At 36.8% G+C, this 20313-nt stretch overlaps 1 protein-coding gene across 1 annotated transcript in view; it reads right to left on the reverse strand.

Moving 5' to 3' along the window:
• Positions 1–202: 202 nt before the first annotated feature.
• Positions 203–20313, reverse strand: part of MAGI1 (membrane associated guanylate kinase, WW and PDZ domain containing 1) — a 120910-nt gene continuing 100799 nt past the window's right edge. Inside the window, exons 16-20 of the mRNA XM_070936851.1 lie at positions 9724–9814; positions 9538–9598; positions 8691–8837; positions 6692–6830; positions 203–2303 (exon numbers count right to left, since the gene is read on the reverse strand). Of these exons, the coding sequence (XP_070792952.1) occupies positions 1546–2303; positions 6692–6830; positions 8691–8837; positions 9538–9598; positions 9724–9814 (1196 nt within the window). The 3' untranslated portion in view covers positions 203–1545. The remainder of the gene's footprint in view (positions 2304–6691; positions 6831–8690; positions 8838–9537; positions 9599–9723; positions 9815–20313) is intronic.

Genomic DNA, 20313 nt, shown 5'->3' on the forward strand with positions numbered 1-20313 from the left:
AACAGTTTCTCTTTGTTTGTTTTCAACAGGCTCTGTTAATTACAATTTAAGGTCTGTACACACAATGACAAGCCATCGTTGTCTTTCCTTTTTTTTTTACAGTACCAGGGCAATAACAGTGATAGACTTGTAATCTTATTTTCTTTATGTATATGTGTCTGTGCACGGGCATATGAAAAGAAAAAAAAAAAACCCAGTGAAACAGTATTACATGTACACATCAATGCACTGTAAAATAAAAAGCAGCAGTTTTAAAAAAATTTAGTGGTCCAACAGTAACGGCAATTTTTTTTGGCTCAGCTAGGCAGTAATCCATTAATTCTGCTAATGGTACTACAGTATACTTACCGCACAAACTTGTTGCATGAAAATAACCAACAGAAAATAATCCTGAATAGGTTTATTCCACTCGTGACAGTCTGATGTAGAGCTCAAACCACAGCTTTTTCTCAAGAACTCCATACCACAATTTTTAACTTTTTTCTTTTTTTGACAATTTTGCAAACATGCTTCCTTTTGTCTCAAGTTAAGGGGGCACCAGAAAGCAGAAAGGAAAAAAGGTAAAATAATAATATTTTTTTAAAAAACCTAGAAGCCCAGAGAAAGAGTTCCATTTGGTGACAAGAGTACTTAAATGACCTGAAAGCATTTAAACTCAGCCTATGAAAGAAGTATTTGTTCCTCAAAATGCTTCTTGAATAAGGAATCCAATTCATGTCAACTTCCCTTTCAAGGCAAACAAGTGATGATACTATTTAGGCTCCAATTTCATCTGAATGGTTCTACTGGTTGAACAAGAACAACAGTGGTGCTGCCTTCGTGAAATTTCATTAATGTCACAATTATTGAACAAACATGATGGTTTATCCTACGCATGATGCCATGCATGATGACTACCGATCCTTGGCCACCTTACTTCCTTTTAAAGAAGACCCAAAAGTACTTATTGTTCAATGGAACACACTATACATTCCTTAACTGCTTGTGCTGTGTAGATCTGCATAAATATCCTTCATCCCAGCAGTAGTCTCTTCAAATAGTTATCTTAGTTTGAGAACTATGTTTGTTATTTGTAAAGGAAAAAAAAGTCCCTCCATATTAGTTCTAAGTTTTACTGATCAACCCCCTCTTCTTCCAACCCATTCTTTAGAAAATCATAAATTCATGTTTGCAATGAAGTAATCGACAAAACAGTGTGGTTGATCACACATGTTTAACTACTGTTGGCTTGCCCACCATAAAACTTAAGAAAGGAACCACTAAGCCACAGAAAAGTACAACGAATCTAATGCTCACAACGGTGTGTCAGGAAGGAACACAACTTTCATCACACTTTGGGGTGGACATTTGGCAAATACGATTTGAAATGCATATACTTTAATGGTTGTCCACAACCGTTGTGCAAAACATGTGAATGGGTTGTGATGATTAGATTTCATTTGTGTGGTGGCTGTGAGAGGCATTTGAGGTTTGCTACCTTCCTTCCTAGGAACTCTGAATGCTGGAAAGGCCGCAAAAGTATTGTAGGTAGGGCTTCAAAAGCCACTAGATACTGAGGTCAGTGCTGCACTCTTTATAGGGTCTCCGTCTTTGTTCCGTTGGGAGCCTATTATTTTTATTTGTGTCGTATCTCAGCGTGCCTTCTTCCTTCTCCCGAAAACTGACTCTGCCATCTCTATTTCGTTTATCGGGAGACCTCTCTCTTCTTCGTTCAGGGGTTCTCTCTCTCCTCCTGTCCGTTGATTTAGCCCTCCTTCCAGGAGGTGAGCTCTCCTTCTTCCTATCTGGTGATCTCCTCTGATCCATAAGTCTTTCGAGTGATCGTCGTCTTCTGCTGGGTGAGTTATCCCGTCGGTGAGTTGGTGATCGTTCTCTTCTTTTCTCTGGAGAAAAATCTCTCTTCCTCTCATATCTGTCTCTTCTCTCCAGAGTATTTTCAGCACTTCTTGTACCTTCTCTCCTCTTTTCAGGAGGCCTTCGTTTTTGTCCATTGATGGCCACTCTTTCTGGTTGACGCTCGTGCCTTTTTTCTGGTGACCTATCCTTTTTTCGGATTGGGATGCTATTGCTGTTTTTAGAAGTTCCATTCCATGTGTGATGCTCATTTGATTGTCTGCCAAACTCTCTGCTGCTTTTGGGATCCTTAAAATATATCCGCTTGTCTCCATGTTGGGGTGATTTGTGAAGAACTGGTGGATAACTGGGCTCCAATGGTAAGTGTTGTTGTCTGTCGTACTGCATATTTTTCACTTCCGATACTTTTTGTGAGCCTGTGGCTGGGCTGCTCCTGTCGCTGCTGGGGTCTGAAAAAAAGATAACAACACAATGTTTGGCAATGGTGGCCTGAATTTAGAGTTGGATACCAGTCATTATTCTGAAGACTTCATTAGTAACAAAAAACAAGCAATTGTTAAGCAGTCAAAAAGATGTTCCTGAAGCTTTTGTTAATTTTAGCAAAACAACGAAGGATGAGTGCTCTACATTAGTATGGATGCTTCCAAGGCAATGTCAATCTCTAGTTAAATTCTGCTCTCTACATTATCAGGAATGGGAAAGTTAACTTTTTCCCAGCTCCAAATCAGAATACGTTAGCCTAACATAAAGTCTTTGTAGTGAACTCCTTCAGAGCCTCCTTTTCTTTTCATTTCTTGATAAAAACTAGCGATTCAAATAATTTTAAAATGTTTTACATTTTTTAAAAAGAAAACTACATCTGGAAGATGGCTTGTAACTTGTAACTAAGCTTTGAAGACAGATGTATTTTTAATTATTTCAGAACTGATTCTCAGAAGTCTGGAATGAGATTCCCCAGAGTTCTGGACAGCTGTCACTCTGATGATACTCAGGAAGAATGAGCTATTCTTCCAACTTCTGGGACAGAGTAAAGGTTGAACCTCTGCTGGGTATTTTTTTGGGGGAGTGGGGATTATCAGTTGCTTCATGGTTCTTTTTTTTTCTTTTTGTACTTTATACTTTCAATTGTAAGCCACCCAAAATCATTGGGCATCAGAAGACCTATCGATTGTCTGTTGTAAATACACTCAGTGAACACACAACTTAGCCCCTCTTTATATATAACACGTGCAAGCATTGAGGACAATTTTGGTTTTGCCACAATGATTGAATTTAAACACACACAATGAGAGCAGCGGGGTATGGGAAGACATGATCCAATCTTATCAATGCAACAGTCTATTTAGATCTGCAGAAATATCGGGTAAAATATTTTTACATTTATTCTGTTGCAGTAAACACAGATGCTGTAAGCAGAAGCAGCAAATCATCTCGCTGGAGCAACCTTTTTATACATACTTAGCAATAGTTGATTATGAATTGCTTTAAAAATGGCAATTCAATTGCTTTGAGGTTGGTACTGTAATTGTTAATTTCACTGGGAGAAAAAAAACCCGCAAATATCTTGTGTGATAACGCTTCCTGGATTCTAAGCCAAATAATTACCACGTGCCCAATAGATGTTTGAGAACATTAACATGATAATAAGTAATCACAAAATTCCTTGGACTCCTAAATTCCTCTCTCTTTTCTCCTGAATATGAAATAAAATTCCCTAATGCATGCTCTCTTCTGGACAGGCATGGTGAGCTTAGCTTTACTGCAGGCTTTTGATGATTTGTGAGAGGAAACCATGGATCGCTTACACCACAAGACTTCAGAAATGAAGGACCACTGTTTCATCTTCAAATGAGGCCAAGTCAATTTGGCATCTTGTGGTCTCTTGCAGAAGACTACGGGGTATGGGGTACTTACAATTCATGGAACTGCAGGATGCTCAGAATGAATTGCCGTATATGCAGAAGTTTAGCAAAGTGGAAAGCAAGGTGAGAAAATTAGGCCACAGCACAGAAACACCTAGTATTGATTTTAGCTACAAACCGTAGTTTGATTATGGCCCATAAGGTAGAAGCAAGATTCCCCGAGCTTGTCATTTCTCATACATGCAGCGAGATTAGGAGGTATCATCGCTGAGGGAGGAAGAGCCCCGGCACCAAGAAAAGTAGGAGAAAGAGAAAGAAAAAAGTAGAATGTTTAGATTCCCTATAATAAGGAGGTAAGGGGGGAAAAAAAATCTTCATTTGTTTAAAAAAATATTAGAATAAAGAAAATTTTATTTTTTTCCCAATCAGGATTGTCTAGGCATCACCCAAATATAAGGCTGCAGAAACAGTAATTGTTTAAAGCGAGACAGTATACTTAAAACATTGGAAAAAAAAGGTGACTAGACAACGAAAATATCAAGTTTGGAGTGGGAGAGTGCAAAGGAGAGAAGAGAGACATAATTGGGACAGTGAAACAGAATGTCAGAGATAAAACAATTAACAATCAACAACGACCAAAAGAAACCCACTACAGACTATGACATTGAAGTACAAAACTCATTACAAAAATATACAGCCTTCTCAGAGAAGCGTGTTCCAATTGAGTCAGAAAAAAATACTGGAACCTCATTCTTTTTTTCTTTTCTTTTTTTTGAAGCAATTTGTTAGTGACTGCAACGGACAGAAATGAAGCAATTCACCTCCCACCCCGCCCCCCAAAAAAACGTTACAGGCACAGGACAGCAACTGGGCAGCCCCTGGCTTGAAAATTGGAATTTTTTAGGGGATTTCAAAAGCGACTCGCAGCCCAGACTGAAAAAGAAAAGAGAACAAGCTAACAAAGAGACAAAAAAAGAAGAAGCTACCCTGCCCCAAACCCTAGTGTTGAATTTTGCATCCTCAGGGCAACAGACATTCTGGAAGATGTGAAACACTTTTTGATAGGCTATATTTGCAATGTTTAGCATATGGTACAATACTTTACAGCCAAAAGAGCATAGGAAAAAGACAGAACATAAAGAACATTACACAGTTTTAGTCCTGCGGAAACATGGCCAATTAAGTGTACAACAGAAGTGCAAACACAGGAATTTTAATAATGACATGGATTAAAATGGTAAGAGTGAGTTGGCTAAGCTACTAAGTCATCTGACTGTGTGAAGTTTTCAGGATGTTCTAAATAATAATTTTAAAAAGGACAAGTCTATGTGTGGCATACTATTTGAATCCTTTTAAGAAACTGGCATTGGAGGCAACACCAGAAGAACTTTAAGGGCAATGTTCTCATCTGAAAGCATGCCAAATAATTTTGCCCTAAATCTAGGGGTGGGGAACTATGAGCCTTTTATGACTTGTGGACTTCAATTCCCAGAATTCCCAAGTCAGCCATGCTGGCCCAGAAATTCTGGGAGTTGAAGTCCACAAGTCATAGTTCCCCGCCTCTGCCCTAAATGACTGCATAAGTTTTTTTTTCACTTCTTATAGTACCCGTGAGGTCACTCTTGCTGACACCTTATATATAATCTCCCATTCTTTTCTTTTCTTTTTTAAAAAAAACCCACTTATTAAAATGAATATAAGCCACCTTTTTCAGATTATGTGGCTTTACAAGGAATATAACTGGGCCTTTATCAACAAGCACAAGTCCATCTTTCTCAAGACAAACTGAATTGGTATATAGATATTCACCGATTCATTTATAAGACCAGTTCAACCTGGTGCTAATATAATGCAGTGAAAAAATAAAGAATTTTTTTTTTCTTTTTGGTAATTTGTGGGGATACAATTACAACCTTTGAAAGATCCCACCCACGTGTTGTTTGCCACTTCTCCCATTTCTGGAGAACAAAAGTAGAAAAGTACAATAGTTGGGACTTTGATACTGTTCCACGCTAGGAATAAAAAGAAATATAATTTATTGGTATATTATCCCAAATATGGGGAAACATAAAGGACACCTGTTCATTTGTGTGCTTATAACTCATAACTGGTTGGAAACCAATTATATTTGGGGAAAGCCCTACATCTAGGGCATATATCTGAATAGCTATCTCAAATAAATAGGACATCGTAATATTATATACAGTACTAAGCCACCCAAAACCAATACTACAGAACTTAAATACAAGTGGGATTTTTAATGCAGATATATCCCTCGGCAACCAAATAAAACAACATCTCTTCTCTTATAATAAACATTGAGAATGGCAATATTAATTTGTTCATAGCTGACACAGTTGTGAACAAACAATCTAAAGGAAAAGGGCAGGAGGGGAAATCCAAGTGAATATATTCTTGTATTGCATACGTTTTTAAAAATAAATTTATAAATATTTACATAAATGTACGGGGACAGTAAAAGCCCAGACACCATCGTGGAATTCATGCCTATGGTTACAGACAAAAGCCAAGGACAACAGTTTCCAAAGGATAACACAAATTTCCCAACTCTGCATTGATCAGAAGACGAGAGAACAATTCATCCGCTGAGAAACAGTTTGGCACAGTTCAATAAAACATTCCTTGTTTGGTCGGACAGGATAGTACAGTTTTGGTTTGTCTATATGTTTTTGCCCCCTTGGATCACCAAAATACTGCTCTGAAGATGGTCTTGCCTGTACACTGTGCCCCCACAAAAGTCCATAGTAGCAAGCAAAGGATGAAAAAGTGTAGAGAAAATTTCAGCACAAGCGAGGCAATTAACCACGGTTGTCAAGGTTGGTAAGACATTGGTGGAAAAAAGAGAAAAAGAAAGAAAAGGAAAAAGAAGAATCCCCGCTTCAGATCTTGGAGATATATCATTCATGGTGTGATGCCCGGAGCAAGATAAGGAATGTTTTCATAGTTTGACCCACCATATTCTGGTACAGAGCCATCTCCGCGTTTGAGAAACAGGCGAACTTTGCGGCCACCATTTTTAATTAGTTCTATGGCTCGAGCGTGCTTCATGTTCTTTGTGGTTTCTCCATTAATCTCCAGGATTTCATCCCCAATCTGTGAAAATAAAATACTCTATGATTAAAGTAAAATGCTGGCAGGAAAACATCACATAGAAGAATGTGGAATGAGCTGTCTGCCAAAGTGCAAAATTGAACATGAGCCCAGCGCTCACATTTTGAAGTGGGAATGTAGCATTTTGGAAAGTTTCTAGTGACACAGGTACAAAAAACACATATCAAACTAAAGATGAGATCCTGAGTTATTTACTGGTAACATTTTATGACAAAGATTTCTGTACCATTCCATTTTGGAGCCGTATGTCATAGACCAGTGATGGCTAACCTTTTTGCTGTCACATGCCAAAAGTAGGAGGAGTGCAGGGGCACACACCCATGTGCACACACCCATAATTCAATTCCCCCCGTGCCTCCCCCACATGCACGTGTGACCCCCTCTTCGCGCTCCCCCCGTTTTTAGCACGCAATGGCAAAAAGGTTACCAGTGGGCCTGGTAGGCCCGTTTTTCACCCTTCCCAGGCTCCAGAGGCTTTCTTGGAGCCTGGGGAAGGTGAAAATGGCCTTCCCCACCCCCCCAGAGGGCCTCTGGAGGCCAGAAATCGCCCATTTCCCGACTTCTGGTGGGCCCGGAAGGCCCGAAAATTAGCTGGCTGGCATGCGCATGCACGCTGGAGCTAAACTAGGGCAACGCTTGCATGCCCACAGATATGGCTCTGTGTGCCACCTGTAGCATGCATGTCATAGGTTTGCCATCACTGTCATAGACCTACAAACATGAATAAAAAAAATCTGAAAAGATATATATGGATAATGATAGTCTGAAAGCATCCATGTACCTAAACCTCAACGTGAGGATGACAGGATAAGCAGCTTTGCTTACAGAACCCTGATAGAGATTTTGTTGTAAATGTGCTACTTCTAATAAGACAGTGGTATGGAAAAACAGTGCTTTTTATTCTTTTTTTTAAACAAGCAAGTTAAAATATCCTTTCCCCCTTTCTCCCTCTGTGTGTCAACTGAGGAACAGAAAGATGGCCGTTGCCAGGTTCAGTTCGAAGTTGACCAATCAAGACTAACGTTTTAAAAAATACATCGGTAAAAAGAAAAAAATAAACTATGAACAACATCAACAACAACAAAGAAACAGAACAAAAAACGTGGGCACATATTTATCCTTCTCTGCTATGCCGTATAGATCAATGCATAAGTTGATGGCCTATAGAACCAATTATTTCTGCAAAGACATAGGGACAGTTTCCATAGATTTTGAAAATGTGTTTTTTTTAGCGACCGGATGGGGAAATCTCGAAATAGTTTATACTGGGGAATAATTTTAATTGAATGTATGTATGTATACATGAAATAAAGCCATCTTTTTCGCAGGAACCCTGCCTATTATTTGAAGGTATTCATGTATGGCATTGCAATCAAAGATTAAGCATGGTGGTCTTTGGTCCAGACGATATTGCAGATTTAAGTCTGTAAGTCCTAAGGATTTCTTGGTGAAATTCTACAGACAGAATTATGAAGCCTTGTTTAAAAAATGTAGCAGTTCTAAAACTAACAAACAAAACACCCTCACACGAAACACTGCTCAAACACAGAGCCATTTCGAGAATTGTATCTGAAGCAGTGAGATATCCGCATTGAATAGAGGAAAATCAATAATCTAAGCACGTATTTATATGGGCTAAAAGGCTTTTTCACTTTCAGACATAACAAAAGAAAAAAAAAATCATTTCCTGACGATTTTTGTCTAATGGCTTGAATAAGGTCATCTATATTCTGCAACCAAATGGGGGGTGGGGTGGGGGGGGAGAGGAGGAAACTGAGTAGAAAGATTGGCCTGGAAATAAGGCAAAGGAGATATGGTAGCTCATGTGAACTTGTAACATACCCTCATTTTTCCACATCTCTCAGCAGGCCCATCTTCTGCTAACCGCAAGACATAGAGATCCATGTTATATTCTCGGCCACCTCGCAGACTGAAGCCAAACCCTTTAGCTCCTCTTTCAAGTTCCACAGTGTAAAAATCTTGTTCTGGCTGGAAGAAAGTAATAAAATAGAATTTGCAACCATCAAGAAGATTTAAATTACTTACATGCAAAGGTAGAAGAATATTGGTCGAAATGATCAGACTGGTTGATACTTCACATTAAAATGAACACGGGACATAAAAAAATGAAAATGCCCCTGTATCAAATTAGACTTATTTTCAAACCGCAACCTTTAATTTATTCCCTTAAAAATTAAATTAAATTCTTATATCAAAAGCAAGATAGCTCCCGTTTTTAAAGAAATAAATCTTGTGGCACAGTTTGCCTTGGCGTTCTCCAAAAGCTCATTAATTAAGTCATTCAAATCTGTGTTAAGACCACTTAGAAGTGCTGAAGCAGCTGCTTCTTTCAGAAGTTTTGGTATAATTGTTTGGAAGGTATCCTAGTAGAATAACTGCCACCATTGTCAGCAAAGTGTATTTGCTCTGTATTCTTATTGCATTTATTTCATTGTTTATTGAAAAGATTTTCAAGGTCACCCAATTTACAGCACAATGTTGGATGGCTCACAGCAGCACATATGTACATACATGCAAGAGACAAACTGAAAAAACACTCAATGCAGATACAGTGAACTTTCTGTGGGAAATACATACATAAATATAGTTTATACAGAGAGGGGAAGAACATTGTATACTTGCAAGCTGCAGCCAATAAGCTAAAACTGTGGGCAGCAAAGAGCCTTACCTGGGAGGCTGTTGGTGCTTTGAAATCAAACTGGGATTCCTGTTTTGTCTTTGCATTGTTTCTGTTCAAATTAATAACGGAAAGAAGGGGAAAAAAAAGATCAGATTTATGGGAGTGAAGATAATGGGAAGTATTGAATGGATATGACAGCCCAGCCACTCTAAGGAAGGGGGGCATTAAACTAACCTGTTCTCCTGTGGCATTTGTTGAGGATTATGTGTAGTTGTAATTGTAGCAATTTTTTCTGCGTTGGTCAATAATGTTGCATTGGAAGATTCTGCAAAATAAAACAATGGTTTTAGTGCATTTAGTGTAATTAGGATATGCTCACAGCTTGTTGTTGGCTGAGGTAACCTTTTTTGAAGTTATCAAATACACTTCTCAACACTATTCATGAGGGATTTTCTCAGATCTAGCTCAGATTTTGGAAATCCAATAACAGAAAACATACTACTGTATAGAAGCATTTATTTAACAACACACCTGTGAACATACTGCCTACAAATTTTTACTATGAGGGAAAGGAGCAAAGAAAATCCCCCAATGCAATTATGAAAATCACAAGAACAATTTCTGTTCCCTCACAGTAGCTGTGGAATATCAAATCACGGCTACAGATTGTGTAGCTATTTTCTTCCCTACTTTAATTTAATTTTACCCTATTGTTTAAAAGTCCCCTTATTTTCATGAAATGATTTCAGTATAGTTTAATATCCTTCTGCTTCCCAAGATTCTAACACAATTTCCCAGGTTTTCCCCCCCCCTTTATCCCCCATGACCTTGAATTCATTTGCCAACGCTATCATTTAGTCCAAGAGCTTATAGTGACCTATAATATTTTTCAGCTGCCCTTGTCATGATAATCACACCAGATATTGTATTTATTTTGATAAAATCGCATAGGTCAAAGTGACCAATCTGATTAAATCAAAGGGGCAATGAAGCAGGGGTGGGTTGCTACGGGTTCACCCCAGTTTGGGTGAACCGATAGCAGTGGGAAACTCCACCCACCCACCATCAAAAACCTTCAGCGCATGTGCAGAAACACTCCCAATAGCAAACCGGTAGCACCAGGATTTGAATCCCACTACTGCAATGAAAGTATAGAAATACATAAGCAGAAAATTCAGTATTAGTCTGTGGTATTCCTAAACCAAAAGATTTGTTTATTATTTCATGCTGAAGTCTCTTAGTAATCCAACACAACAGGCAGCCACTTGCAGTACCACAAACACAATGCTTTCCAATGAGTCTATTCAAGATTCAATTGCTCATCATTAATTGGGTGAATAATGTGCAAAATAAATAAGTAAATACATGAATTATTATTAGTCAATCCTATTCACAAGGTTCTTAATCCCCATTCCATACTGAGTGTTTAGATAAAGTGAACAGACCTTTGATAAGTAGCATACCGAGTCTCTAACTGAATGGTAAGCAAAGTGGTATCCTTCAGATAGGTTAGAAACTTCTATAATTTCTTGTCATTATTAATTCTTAGTATAATCTGAAGGAAATTAGTCCAAAACATCAGAAGACCACCAGACTAACTATTCCTACTCTAAACTGATTCAACTGCATAATTGATGACTCAATTGTACAATTCAAGAAACTACAGATACAAATATTTTAAGCAAAGTGCTTTTTGGTTCCTGCCTGCAATTTAACTTGACATTTAAATCACAAAGATGTTTTAACATAAAAGTACCCAACACCTGCCATCAACGCATTATAGAAAATTTGAACTACATATAGGAGTTGTAGAAAAATGTGAACTTTAACTCATATCCTAAATTATCTTAAGAATGTTTGTTTATCCTCTTTTCTTTCCACGAGTGAATGTTTATCAGCCTTAAATTTCTCTTAAATAAACTGTACCTAAAAAAATAAATACATTCTGAAGTGTTGAAGGCTTTGTGAAAACACAACTGTAGTTTTAAAATATATAAAACAAATAAGGTAAAAGTTTTAAAGCTCCTCCACATGGGGCAATAAGTTAGAAATGTTTACAATGTTTTACAAAGTTGTATATGGAATGTAAATTGCTATATCTGGTCTTTTACACCTGTACAGCAAAGTTTTCAAGGCTTTCCAAAACAAACAAACAATCACAGTCAAATAGATTCATATCTGAACAACCTATACAATGATTAATTTACAAACTGTTAAAACAACTTAGTGCTCCTGAGATTTTATAATGCACTGTTTCCAACCCATCTGGATGTGTTAAATATACACAATGAGTAATCATCATTAGTTTTTGGCCATGCCATCTAGAGATTTCAAGAGTGGGAAAGTCTTTTCTAGTGCACTCTTTAAATTCCATCAAGAAACTCTTTCTAATATCATTATTCAGGTATCAAGCTGAGTAGCCAAACACATCAAATTGCTCAAGAGACTGAAATATAGCATTGAGTCTTATTTTCCAAGAACTTTGCATTGTTCTCTCACAAAGAATTACCTGGATGGATTACACAGAAAAACTTTCAAGTTCCAACATTATGTGTCTCACAATGGCCATGCAGAAGTCTGTGGGAAGGCTATAGAGAAGGCCATAAACAAAATGATATTTAAAAAAAGATGACAGGATGGTGTTTTTTTTGCATACAGTAGTGTTAAGATAACATTTATCTCAAATAACATACATTGGTATTATCTCTACAGTTTCCAATTCTAACATAATCACTGTATCAAACGTATATCCTTATTGCAATGCAATTCCCATTGGTGAGATTCTAGATTAGTGGCAATGATGTTAGCTTCTATCACAACGGGGCTTTCTCAAAATAGTCACAGACAGTAGCCAAACCCCTGACTACAGTGTACTATTTTTTTATATATATATATATATAATTTTTATTAATATATTCTATACACTAATACACAAATAAAATATACAATCCTGCCACCATGGTATAATATGATTACATTGTCCATAAGTATAAAGTCATTCCTTTATACATACATATTTGCCATCATATATATACATCATCATATATCTATTCTATCCCACCTTTTCTGGACCCAATGTACTATTAACTGCATTGTAATGGACGCGGTGGCTCAGCAGCTAAGATGCTGAGCTTCTCGATCAAAAGGTTGGCAGTTCAGCGGTTCGAATCCCTAATGCCGTGAAACAGGTTGAGCTCCCGTTACTTGTCCCAGCTTCTGCCAACCTAGCAGTTTGAAAGCAACTGCTTGTAAAAAATGCAAGTAGAAAAATAGGGACCATCTTTGGTGGGAAGGTAACAGCGTTCCATGCGCCTTTGGCGTTTAGTCATGCCAATCACATGACCACGGAGACGTCTTTGGACAGTGCTGGCTCTTCAGCTTTGAAACGGAGATGAGCACCACCCCCTAGAGTCGGGAACGACTAGCACATATGTGCGAGGGGAACCTTTACCTTTATCTTAAATAATTGTATCACATTCTTTTAAAAAGGAAAACTGTGCAAATATTCAAAGGGGTGCTTTTCTTCAACAGAGCTCCAAGCAAAACCCTTCTTTGAAGGTGCTTCATGTTGCTTTACTTCAGTCAGCTTGGAAAGCTTTCAGTCAGTACCATGAAGATGAATTGTTCATGGTCTTCAATGTGCTTGCCAAAAACTTTGGAAATGCTACTGAAGAAGACACACGTCAGCTTTTGTGAGTGCTATGAAGGATGTGCTGTCTTCCTTCCCTGGCATGCCTTATGCCAAGCTTTGGTGAGCCATACTGGAGAACATCCATCTCAATCATGACCATGCTATGGTTCAAAGAACCTTCTGCCCACATGCAGTGTCTGTACAGAAGCTTCTTCTGGCTTTGGGAAGTGACAGGCAGGAGACAGTGAGAAGATTTGAGGCCCTATAAAATGCTTCAGTGAAATAAATGTTTACTTCGATGAAAATAATCATATTGCCTCTTCAGCAGGAATCTTTTGTCTAAATGAATCTAGGTCACCTTGAATAGGGCTATCAAATAGTGTTATGTCACATTGCTCTATTTTTACAATGCTTTATCAAATCTTGCATAAGTGTAATAAAATTATTTGAAAAGGAAAAGGATTTTTTCCTGATTTCTTTAGAAGTCTTACTTACTGCCTACTCTGTGATTACTCAAAGTCAAGTAGAAAAGGTTGTGTCTGCAATTGTCTACTAAAGATACCTGGCAAGACTGTATACCTTAAAAGGCAGGAGTACAATTTTGTATGAGCCTTCAAAAACTGGATTATTTTACCCATAATAGACAACTCATACTGATGACCATTCTAGATTGAGCTGTCATACATAATGAAAGGATCAATCTTTAGACAAGAATTAACATAAATTAGTTCACTGATTTCTTCATAGATAGATTTGTAGTTGGATAGAAGATGTATGAGAGAAGAGTATAAATACATTGAATTGCATAGAGAATGAAATTTAGAATATATCTGAATCTAATGAAAAAACGTATTTGCAATGAATCCAAAAATGAACCCTAAAACTTTTAATGACTATAAAATCAGCAATCAATTTTCATAAAGATCTTCAGTATAATTGAGATGCTAGAACTAGGATAATATTCAAATTCTGTTTAGCTGTAGATTCTTAGCAAAAAAATTACAACTTTCACTGATTCTTTCTGCAGTATAACTAGTTAACAGGAAACAGTGTGATCAACATGTTTTCTGTTTTTTTTTTTTTTTAAATTGTTCAATTTGATGGGGGGGGAAAATCACTTTTTTTTCCAAAGAAGAAAATTTGAAGTGTACAGTATGTACATAGATTATAGGATTCTTGGTCTTGTCTTCAATTATAAAATGGTTGATGGAATGCATGAATACCCTCAATTTCATTCTACAACTATCTTTCCTGTGAACATACAGGTTTTTCCAACTTTAATTAAATTTCCCAAAGATACCCAGAGGGATTCTTTCCATGGGCATTTTCAGCTCTACTGTAGAAACATGAAGAGTAATCAAACAGGCTGCAAACTGATAAAAAGATGTGCAACAGAAAAATAGAAGTACTTATGACACATAAGCTAATCAATATCGCCAAAATAAATATGATGCTAAAGAAGAATACAGTCTTATAGGCATTCTTCTTTTTGACAAACAGCCAGGCAGCAAGTGTAAATTCAACTTGTTAAGCTTGATATATACATACAGTATGGCTCAATGCTCAAATGCACTGCATTTCATAAGTACTGTTTTCCTCCAAAATAAGATATCCCCTGATATCGGGCTTTTGAGCGCATGGCAATAAGGCCAAGCACTTATTTCAGGGTTCAAAAAAAATATAAGACAGGGTCTTATTTTCGGGGAAACACGGTACCTTTAATTATTTATTTCCCAAATAAAAGCACATGGAGTAAGCATTAATGTCTTTCCTTGAAAGAACTCTGGGTGACTATCAATGACAACTTATTTATTTATTTATTTATTTATTTATTTATTTATTTATTTATTTATTTATTTATTTATTTATTTATTTATTTATTAAATTTGTATACCGCCCTACTCCCGAAGGACTCAGGGCGGTGAACAGCTATAAAATAAAACATATAGATACAAAATTTAAAATAGAGATAAAACTAATTAAATAAATTTGGCTGAACCATTTTAAAACCCCAATAATTTAAAACCAAATTTAAAATTCCCATTTAAAAGAGGAAAATTTAGGTCAGGCCAGCTTGATGAAATAGGAACATCTTAAGCGCGCGAAGGAAGGTACACAGATCCAGGATCCTCCGTATCGCCAGGGGGAGCTCGTTCCAGATTACTAATTTAATTTAAAATGTTACAGCAGTCAAACACCAGATAATGTACCTACTAAAGTTGCACATGTCAGATTGCAGAATGAAAAGACTATCTTACAAATGCATCATCTGATAATATTTCTGGTTCGGATTCTGGTTTTGGGGCATGTCCTCAATCAGGAAACATCTTCCAAAAGCTAGAAGATGAGGATTGTTTAAAATGACAATAATTTTTTAAATCACTGTTACAGCTAAAGAAAAACGCTTTAAGTCTCCCTCAATCTGAACAGAAAAACAACAGGTTTAGTATAAAGCAATGTGCTTATCAATGACCTTTGTTTGCAGACTGCAAACATCTAGATTATACCCAGAAAAAAGCAAAAGGAGAAGAACCAACCATCTTCCCTTGCACAGACAACTCACACTTAACACAAAAGCAAGCTCCTAAACATACTGGAAGTACGTACACCGCCCAAAGCCCCTACTTGAGGGAGATGGATGATCTAGAAACATAGAATATAAATAAAGAAAAAATAAAATTAATTTTGATGGTATTTTAAGACTCCAAGGATAGCAACAATTTTGTCTATTCTATTCTATTCTATTCTATTCTATTCTATTCTATTCTATTCTATTCTATTCTATTCTATTCTATTCTATTCTATTCTATTCTATTCTATTCTATTCTATTCCTATTCAGTTCCCAATTCCTCCCTATAGAAAGAACCACTGGTTTAGCAATTGGTTCATAACATTTTTTCCTCAGAAATATAGAAATAGAGATGCTGAAATGAGTTATTTCCAGACATGTTTAACACAGGAGTGTGTTACCTTCGCAGGGACATCTTTTAGCACCAGAAGCTGCTTTGTGTGATGTGCTGTTTTTTGTTTTTGAAGGTGTAACATAAGGGAGAGTAGGCCTAACCAGGAGGAAGAAAAAGAAGGCAAAGCAGGGAAAGAGGTTTACTAAATATGTATAGCCAATAGGTAAATAGATGAAATATTGATCAGGAGTGAATGGCATGGCACTGGGCCTCTGAAGCTCACACACCAAAAAAGTACAAGATGTTAAATGTTAAGTTTATTTGATATTTTTTTTCTTTGTTGTTGTCATATGAAGTCAGTTGTCATATAAAGTGAGTCAGGGGAATACTGAGGAAGTCGCCATAAGTTGTTGATACTTGACAACTTATATTAAATAAGGAAGAGATAAAATAGTAGAGAATTGATACTAAGATGGATATCTGTCAATCAGCTGCCTTTTGGGGACAGCAACCAGATGTGGATAGCAAAAACCGAGGAAGAATTACTAAGAGAAGGAAAATAAAGGGTGAAAAAATAAAAATAGCTGAAACTAGTTTACATCAAGACTATTCCATTTATTGTACTTCTCTTGAAATTTTTCTTTTTGCAAACCATCCTTGTTTCCATTATATCTAAACACAGCTTTCTGTGCTGACTTTTGCTCTTTAAATATTTTTTTCTGTGACACCCCAGCTTTCTCGGTCTTCCTCTTTCACGTAGCCCATTTACTTTTTCTTCATATATTTTTGCAACTTCAGTTATATGCCTTCTTCTCTTTTGTATTATTCATTTTTGTATGCAAGCCACATTCATTCTTGACTCTTCTCATTGGAGCATACCATGGACCTCACTCCATTCCTAAGAGGTCTGTAAGGGGATGTGCATAAATGCACCAGTGTGCCTACCATCCCTTCCTACTGTTCCCATTTATTCGTACTCATTTATTATGTATATACTTATACCTGCTTATACTTACTTTATGTTCATATTTATATTTGTTTTCTCATATATGCTTGACAAACTAACTAAATAAAAATAAATAAATAAATTCTTAGTACCCCCATTTCCACAGCAGTTCGAATAGCTTGGCACATTCCTTTTGCTGTGTGTCCCACATTGTGTGCCTACTCACTATCTTGTAATCCTTTTCTGTATAATGTTTCCCATCTGAAAGGAAGGTGGTGATGGAAGAAAAATTGTGATAATTTCAGCATCTGCCATTGCTGTTGATTCATTGCTGCTTTCTTAAAGTGTGCAATAAAGTTGTTAATAGGACTAGAAAAGGTGCAAGGCTTGTAAGGTTTACAATAGGTCTACTCAGAATTATTCATTACAAGTCTGGACCTGGAAGAGTGAGAAAAATCTTTGCTGGAACTGCCTTAAAAATGGTCAGATCTCCATACAGAGCAGAAGCAAATGACCTGTCGAAAAAATTAGGCAACACTGAAACAGTTCTTGCGTATTTGAACTTATTTATTAGCTTTTGATATGGTCACCCAATTTGAAAATTGTGACTTTAGTTGATTAACAGAGCTAAATAGTCAATGAACTTAAAAAAGACAGGAACACCCCACAATACAATTTATAGCAACTTTACATTCCAAAACTATTTGCCAGACAGGCTCAACCAATACCCAGCCAAGGCATGGGGGCAGGGGGTGAGGATAAGTTTTTCCAAAGCTTTATGAAAAGCTAACAAGGTCGGAGCCAACCAAATCTTGCTAGTATGTTGTTCTAAAGGGTACATAATGTGAACCTCGTTCCATAGAAGGTACACCACATTTTCACACTCTATCAGATCTCATGAAATTCAAGAAATGTTTCACTTTCTACCCTACAGAGGTAATGTAAACTGCTAACTTAGGGATTTATTGATACATACAATTTGACCAGAGGTACCTAAACAACTAATCATTCAATTTTTAGGCTCATACTGTTCATTATATCATTTGATTTACCAAACATTTTCTGTAAGTAATTTGGGCTCTCAGACAATAATCTCACATTATTTGTACACACACATACACACACAAATATTCCTACCGAATATCACATCTACTATATACCTGATATTGAATTCAGCAACCAACTTATGACTCCATAAGTGCACTAAACTTAACAGTTCAAAAATATTCACCTTATCATGCACTGCTTCTGAATCAACAAAGCTGCAATCGGATTTTATTTTATTTTTTAAGGAACTACCGAAAAGCAGAAATCTGCTTTGGAGATTCCCTGCTTATCCTGAAACTGCATCGCATTTCCCAAATTTTCACTATCTCCTCCTAATGCCCTTTTGATTACAATTTTGCCAAATATTTTCCAAATATGCTTAGCAAATTAATACCCTACAATGTTTCCATTCAGTTTTGCTAACCTTCCCTCAGGGAATAATAATGGTATCTCTCCTATTATCGGGCACAGATGCCGTTTTCACACACATGTTAAAAAAGTCATATAATTACTCCATTACTATTGTTTCTATAGAAGTAAACAATATGAACTGTATTTAACATTTAACATTTCTCCAGTTCAATCCTCTATACCAGGGGTGTCAAATTCAATTTCATTGAGGGCTGCATCAGGGTTGTGTTTGACCTCAGGGGCTAGGTATGGCTGGGGTGGGCGTGGCCAGCTCTATGTCACTTGTCTAGGCTCCGTTTTTGGCCGTGACGGCTTCCTGCAGCCCTCTGCCAGCTCTGTTTTCGCTGGCAGAGGCACTGAGGGCCACTCCTTCGTTGTTTCCACGGCTGCTCCACGAGCCAGGTTTAAACATCCCGGAGGCCGGATCCGGCCTTGAGTTTGACACCCCTGTTCTATACTCATAGCAACATTTATCAATAATTTATCAACATTCTCATAACATGTGTGACTTCTTTTTCATTTTTAGTTTCATAGTAACTTTTACAGCATTCATTTCAATGCCACTCTTGACATTGTGCTACCATTAACCCATGGAAAACTTTAAACTAGTAATTCTGTTGTTTTCAAAACATATTGCTGAACAGGTCTTTTTTCCTAAATATACTCACCAGAAGTCAACATTCTCATTCATTCTAGACCTCTGACTATCGAAATTAGTTGTGTTTCTAAACTTTCTTGTCTACCCATGTATATCATCCTCCAAAACTCCAACATTCTTAAGAATGTTGCACAATTTCTCCCTAAATCCATCTCTGTTTTTCCATTATAAGAATTAACTGAATAAACCATCACTATTTATTTGTTTATTTTATTTCTATAGTAGCTGCTCTCAACAAGTGACTCGTTTCATTATCAGACTAGGTAACATCTTCAGCGGAGTTTAGGGGATGTCAGTGTTCTTCTGTTTATAAGGGCTTCAGGTGAGGGTGTGTCAAGTCAGCTTCTTGTGATGAGTCAGGTGTGAGTCATCAGTGAACAGAAGAACACTGACACTGACATCCCCTAAAACTACCTAGCCTGGTAATGAAACGTTCGGAAACCAACCCACAAGCTCGGAGAACGAACCCTCACCCTCATCCTATACCCAAGCTACAGATATTCACCACCATCGCAAATCAATTCATAGATCCTGAAAGATGAAGACATAGGAGAAAAGCAGACAGCATTGGAGGACAGAGTTAAATGCATGATCACTTCTTGCAGTTCTTGCATTGCTACAAGAGAGCCAAGTCCAGGCACACACACACCCTGAATTTTGTTGACCCTTATCTAGGACCAATTTAGGCTGGCTGTTAGTTGACCTGATTCTCATGTATGTCTGAGCTACAACTCAACCTATGGTTCTGATCCTTTGTGCCTGAGAACAACCCTTTAATTCACAGCTACAATCTTCCTTTTCCTTCATGTATTCATCAGCTCAACAACCCTAGATTGGAACACTTTAATTCAACCATTATTATTAACCATATTATAGCCATTCCTCACTTTCAGAAAGACAAAAATACTTTTTTCCCCTCTTTCATTTCATTTCCTTAATTCACGATCTCTACTATTTATTCTATGCGGGAGATAGGTGGTTAAGAAGTTTGGTAAATAAATAAATAAATAAATAAATAAATAAATAAATAAATAAATAAATAAATAAATAAATAAATAAATTTACTCTCTTACATTCCATTCATATTTCATAGGGTGGATAAAAATCGATGATTTTTTTTTAAAAAAATCAGATTTTTAAAAATTTTAATTGGATTTTTTAAAATTTTTATCAAATTTATTTTTGGAGTAAAAATCTAAAGATAGTTTTATATTTAAGATACATTAA

The sequence above is a fragment of the Pituophis catenifer genome, unplaced genomic scaffold (assembly GCF_029215685.1).
Source record: "Pituophis catenifer annectens isolate HBS135680 unplaced genomic scaffold, rPitCat1.0.hap2 SCAF_2, whole genome shotgun sequence".
Lineage (NCBI taxonomy): Eukaryota > Metazoa > Chordata > Lepidosauria > Squamata > Colubridae > Pituophis > Pituophis catenifer.